The 6,241-nt window shown below is 35.1% G+C and overlaps 1 protein-coding gene across 2 annotated transcripts; it reads left to right on the top strand.

The window, feature by feature from the left end:
* The first annotated feature begins 1,116 nt into the window (after nt 1-1,116).
* On the top strand, nt 1,117-4,729 carry LOC108474397 (probable LRR receptor-like serine/threonine-protein kinase At1g14390). 2 transcript variants are annotated; one of them, XM_017776308.2, is made up of 7 exons: nt 1,117-3,134; nt 3,218-3,351; nt 3,442-3,685; nt 3,776-3,969; nt 4,064-4,101; nt 4,171-4,282; nt 4,370-4,729. In XM_017776308.2, exons 1-7 carry the CDS (start codon nt 1,910-1,912, stop codon nt 4,601-4,603), a joined length of 2,181 nt encoding a protein of 726 aa, XP_017631797.1. In that variant the 5' UTR covers nt 1,117-1,909; the 3' UTR covers nt 4,604-4,729. The 2 variants fall into 2 exon arrangements, with proteins under 2 accessions (XP_017631797.1, XP_052881662.1); XM_053025702.1 differs by lacking the exon at nt 4,370-4,729 and having other exon boundaries at nt 1,315-3,134; nt 4,064-4,105.
* Nucleotides 4,730-6,241: the final 1,512 nt, after the last annotated feature.

The raw sequence follows: 6,241 nt of genomic DNA, 5'->3' as shown, positions 1-6,241 counted from the left end.
TGAATATCACAATTCATATGTGAGCAATTATATCAAATCTATTCATATTTCATTTCAATCTACCATATAACCTAGTCAAATTATTTTTATATAATCCTATTGACCTTACTTGGATTTCAAGACGGATATACAAATTAACCAACCTGCATCTGAATCTAGCATTGTACTACATTATCGAATAAATCGAAAGAAATTTATTGGCACACACTGTGCATCGTTGGACAAGCCAAAGTAATTATACTGTATATCATCGGATAAATCAAAAAAAATATATTGGCACATACTATGCATCATCGGACAAGTCAAAACAATTATACTAACATGCGTAGTACATATTGGATAAACCGAAGTAATTCTGATGGCACCTAGAGAAAAAAATATACTGGTATACAATCGGATCTTTATTACCAAAAAAAACTAAAAAAAGAAAAAAAGTCAGATATTGGATACTAAGTCTTTCTCTGTTCTGGCATACTGCTATTAAGAAAGTAAATAACATGAATAAAATTTATGGAAAAAAACATTTTTCCTTCTATATAAATGATAGGATCCCATCAATAAAGTAGGACTTACCTTCCCTCTAGATTTAAAAAAAAAAAAAAGCATCTTCTCCAAGGCATTCCATGTGCATCTTTATTCCTTGCTATATAAAACCGCCCTTCCCCTATTACATAATTACTACATTACCATGCTTCAACTAGCCCCATTGCTTCATAAATCTTGAATATGCGCATATAATATCAAACGTATATTTACACACAGTTCTCAATATTTTATAAAAAAACATAATAATCAAGGAAGGCAGCTAAGCATTGAACAAAAGAAAAAGCAGAAGAAAGGCAGGTAAGCTAAGAACAAAAAACAGGATGGATAATTGGATACCATTCCCTCAAAAAAGAATAATATAATAAGTTAACGGATTTGGTAAAACTAATACATCATTAAAATCCGTGTTTGAAAATTTGACAACTTTTCACCTTTATTTTAATCATCTCACCGACAAAACGGCATTGGTGACACAGGAAAACGGCCAAACCGGGGGGGGCATTCCCGTCATTTTCCCCTCACACTTCCACCGGCGGGCTCCTTATATAGCACTGCTTTTAGTTATGGGATACTGATGTAAAGAGACTATTTTGGTAACTTACACACGTGATTCAACATTGCTTTTTGTGCTGTTTTATTGACTTATTTAGCTACTATTAATTAAATTTTTATTAAAATTAAAAATATTTAAAATAAAATTTGAAAATAACAAAAAATTGAAAAATATTTAATAAATGTTAACTAAGGGATATATAAATATTTTAATATTTACGCACTGTACATCACTTTCCGGTCCTCAAAGTTCTAGCGTAACATGAAGCCGAGGTTGCCGCAAACGGAAGTGTTTGAACTCAGAGCCTAAAGTTGACTTTAACTCCAATTTAATATGATAGATCTTGTATCGTAGTATCAGGATTTCCAGGCAGTATCATTGCATGGTCTACTTAATTGCCAATATTTATTTATTCTAGTGAAGTTCCCAGTTCCCACCTTAGATCTTTGATTCTGATTTTCAAGTTGACTGAACCATTTTCTTTCTTTCGTTCTTTAAATTCACCTTCTCATCTACTTTGTAAATAAATGCGTTTTCCAACAAATTTAAGTGTAGTAAAGTAAAAGTAGCAGCTTTATCCTATAACCTTTAATAAGTAGTGAGCTAAACCCAGATCAGATATTTGTCTTTTTTAGATGAAAACTTCATTTATTGGGTGCTGCTGGGCCTCTATGCGCTAAAAGGATGTGTGCATTCCTGAATGCATCAAGTTAATGTGATTGCTCCCTTTCCCAGAAATGTTTTCTCCTTCTTCTACTCCTACTTTTTAAGGTTTATCTTCCCTTCTTTTTCTTTTTGAGTTCAACAGGAATGGAGACTTCCAGGGTGGGTTTCTGTTTATTGCTTTGTACAATTTTCATGGTTGTTCCAGTTTCAATAGGTCAGCTTACTTCAACCGAAACCAGGCTTCTTTTCCAAGTTCAAAAGCTTCTTGAATACCCTGAGGTACTTCAAGGATGGACAAAGTGGACCAACTTCTGTTATCTCCCTCATTCTCCTCCTCTCAAGATTGTGTGTGCAAACAGTCGCGTGACGGAGATAACCATCGTTGGAAACAGGAGCTCTCCAGCGAATGTTGTACCAGGTTCTGGACCACAGGGTTTGTCCGGCAAGTTTTCCATGGATTCATTATTCACTGTCCTCACCAAGTTTTCTAGTTTGAGAGTATTGTCCCTGGTGTCCCTGGGGTTATGGGGTCCCTTGCCTCCCAAGATCAACAGGTTTCATTCACTCCAAGCTCTCAACATGACCTCTAATTTCATCTCCGGCAGGATTCCTAAGCAGATTGCATCGTTCCAGAATCTAACAAGTCTGGTTTTGGCTGATAATCTGTTCAATGGGAGCGTTCCAGATCTTACAGGCTTACCACTCCTTAAAGTTGTGAATTTGGGTGGCAACCTCCTTGGACCTCAGTTTCCTTCATTGAGCCAAAGTCTTGTAAGCATCACGTTGAGCAACAACTCATTTAGATCCCAGATCCCTTCAGGACTGAAGAAATTCAATCAGCTCCAGAGGCTGGACATCTCTTCTAATAGACTTGTGGGACCACTCCCATCGTTTCTATTCTCCTTGGCTTCAATTCAGTATCTTAATTTGGCCCAGAACCAATTAAGCGGAGCCCTTGCTTCCACTACAGCTTGTAGTAACAACCTCTCCTTTGTAGATATCTCAAACAACCTTTTGATAGGGAAACTCCCTTCATGCATCGGATCAAACTCCAGAAACAAAACAGTCATTAGTTCATGGAATTGTCTGTCTACTGGGAATTCAAATCGCCAACATCCTTATTCATTTTGCAACAAAGAGGCATTGGCTGTTAAGCCCGTGGAAAGCAAGGAGCAGGAGGAGCCTGGGATCAACTTGGGTCTAATACTCGGTATCATTGGAGGCGTTGTTGCCATTGCAGGAGCTATTGCTTTGTTGATGTTTGTGATTATTCGAAGATCACGAACAACTGAAGACGCAAATTATGATGAAAGATCCATTGTAGACAAAATGTCTGTTCGTAGCTCTCCCAAACCACCCATTGATTCAAGTAAGACCATCTGATTTTGTAAATACTGTCATCATTAATTCAATTTCGACCTACCAAAATTTGGTTTCTTTCCTACACCACAGGGCGAGTTCCACAGACAATGAGATCAGCTGCAATTGGGCTTCCACGATATCGCGTTTTCAGCTTGGAAGAAATTGAAGATGCAACCAACAACTTTAACCCATCAAATTTTATGGGGGAAGGATCTCAAGGGCAGGTAAATACATTTTGTGTTAAATTGTCATTAATCCCTAGAGATATACATTCAAGATGAATAGTGGTTACTTTTGATTGATGTATGCAACAGCTCTATAAAGGTTGGCTTGTAGATGGGTCACTGGTGGTGGTAAAATGTTTGAAACTAAAGCAGAAGCATGCACCTCAAAATCTGATACAACACATGGAAGTTTTGTCCAAGCTGAGGCATCGTCATTTGGTTAGCGTTCTGGGACACTGTATTGTAACTTACCAGGATCATCCTAATGTTGCCAGTACTGTGTTCGTTGTTTTCGAGCACATTTCCAACGGATCATTGCGGGAACATCTTACTGGTAAACCTAAACCCCTTAAATAATTTAAAGGAACAGGGCAAAAGGATATTAATGTTATTTACTCGTTGATTTGACTTTGGGAATTGGCAGATTGGAAAAAGAAGGAGATACTGAAATGGCCACAGAGAATGGCAATCACCATTGGAGCTGCAAGAGGAGTTCAATTCCTGCAAACAGGAATTTCGCCTGGGATTTACGGAAACGATTTAAAGATTGATAATATTTTGTTGGATGAGACTCTTACACCCAAAATTAGTAATTACAACATCCCATTGCCACTTAAGGTATAGGAAACACAAAGCAGATTTACATTTCATTTACACTTTTTGCTTTTCCAAAATTTAATCTGTTCCTTGGTTTTCATTGATGAAATTACAGACGGGTTCGGAAAGCCCCCTCTCAAATCGCCTTAGCAGGTAGGTAATGTCTTTCACCCACCTTCAATTTCCATTGACACAATGCTCTAACTCAAACCATTCCTGCAGTGATGAAAATGCTGAGAAGGAAGACATTTATCAACTGGGAGTTCTGCTGCTACAGGTTATTACCGGTAAATTGGTCACATTTTCAAATGAATTGGATGGGCTTAAACTTGAGGTATGCAAGTTTATAGGTTCTACTTCTCCACCCAAATTTAAACCAAACAGTATAGGCTGAATTAAATTTGCAATGTTGTGGTTGCAGCTGGAAAAGTGCTTAGCTGAAGGGCCATCGAAGTTAAGAGGTGTGATTGATCCCTCAATACGAGGCACTTTTGCAGATGAATCAATGAAGACCACAGTTGAATTCGCTATAAATTGCCTGTCCAAAGATTCAACCAAACGCCCCTCGATAGAAGACGTCCTTTGGAATTTGCAATATTCGATTCAAGTTCAGGAAGGATGGGCCAGTAGTGGAAACCTCGCCACACATATGTAATGTAATACTTCATTGCGTTCTCAGCAACTATAATTTATTATCTTCTGTAACTTTACAGATGTTGCCAAAATAAAATGTTATCACTATTTCAACTTGTATTTAGAGTACACGAGATTCTTTGGCAAATCACCATCATTACAAGTTTCCACATGGTAGCATGATCCCAAGTGCAACTACCATCATTATGTTTGTCACAAATTCTATTAAATCATTCCCTCATTAATTGATTTTTTATACAGTATTTTAATAATTATAAATGAAAATTATAAATAACTAAAAGTTATGTAACTTGGTTATTAACAAATAATCATAATTATTCAAGTAGATATCTATTGAATAATTATGTTTATTGCTAAAGATATAACTATTCATTTGGGTAGTTATGTCCTTATGAAGAGATATGAGGCCTCTTATAAATAAGATAATAGTGAAGTTTTATTTGCATGACAACCGAAAACATATAAAAAAGTTTCTTTCTAATCTCTGACCATCTTTTATATTCTTAGATTGTTTTATAAAGAAATATTGCAGAAATTCTTTATAGAAATTGATATCCTTACTATTTTTGCTCAGTGCTTAGTGGACTATTTCTGTCTGTGCAAAATGTAGACAGTCATTGGACTTCATTGTATCCTCAAGATTCATTTACCAGTAACTCTTTTGCATACCATAATATAAGTGGGGGCGAGTAGAACCTTAAAAGAAAGTGGCATCGATACACACATTGAAGCCTTTGTTAATTTCTCATAAGTTTATTTTTATCCACATGCACCAGCAATTTTAAAGTTCTATTTTCATAATTTATGAGAAATTAAATAAGGTTTGTAATTTTACTACACATTCACATGCCACTACAAGCATGGTACTATGATGATGAATATTGATAATTGCGGTTGCATAAAGATCAATGATCCTGACAAATTTTAATTTAGAAGAAATTTTTATTGCAAGAAAAGCTATGCCAAATTTAATATTTTACTCTTATTGCATAATTAGATTTCAATTGTCACGTGTTTATTGCATTGCATTATGCAAAAGATGTGGGTGTTTCATGCATCAATTACTTGACAAAAAGAAACTCAGGTGCTAGTTCACTGTATGCATGACTTTTTGAGATGCATGATTATGATTGATATAAAATTATATCATATAATATATATCATGCAAGGAAGAAAGAAGATGGAATGAAAATGTACAGATGGAATGAAAATGCACGTTTGGGAAATGGTCTATTAATGGATTGAAAAGTTACTTTCATTTTCAATGGTGATGACATTGTTAAAAAATTAGTTGAACATGCTTCTATTCAATAGAAGCATTATTACTATTCGGGTGAGCCTTCCCAAATCAAAAAAGTTGTATCACTTGGTCCAAAGAATATTCTTAAAAGGTTGGATGAATGGATTCTTGAAATAAAAAATTGTTAACTTAAAAAGTGATAACTTTTAAAAAAATCACTTAAGCACCTATCAATGCTTTATAAATAGAAAATAAGTTAGGAGAATTGAAATATAACTCATTCCATCTAATTTATAAGTGAAACTCTTATTCTTTCTTCTTTTTGATATATATTTAACTTGACATATGAAATTATTTGTTTATTCAAATTATTATATTAGTAACTAGCATTTGGATGAT

The sequence above is a fragment of the Gossypium arboreum genome, chromosome 3, assembly GCF_025698485.1.
Source record: "Gossypium arboreum isolate Shixiya-1 chromosome 3, ASM2569848v2, whole genome shotgun sequence".
In the NCBI taxonomy this organism is placed as follows: domain Eukaryota; kingdom Viridiplantae; phylum Streptophyta; class Magnoliopsida; order Malvales; family Malvaceae; genus Gossypium; species Gossypium arboreum.
Note: the sequence above shows the minus strand (reverse complement) of the source record. Positions and strands in the feature narration are given on the sequence as shown.

Bases quoted from the DNA above. Each gene is read 5' to 3' on its own strand.
- LOC108474397 (XM_017776308.2), top strand. From the start codon at position 1,910: ATGGAGACTTCCAGGGTGGGTTTCTGTTTATTGCTTTGTACAATTTTC. The intron at 3,970-4,063 runs GTATAGGAAACA...ATGAAATTACAG, and splicing joins ACATCCCATTGCCACTTAAG to ACGGGTTCGGAAAGCCCCCT. The intron at 4,102-4,170 runs GTAGGTAATGTC...CCATTCCTGCAG, and splicing joins CTCTCAAATCGCCTTAGCAG to TGATGAAAATGCTGAGAAGG.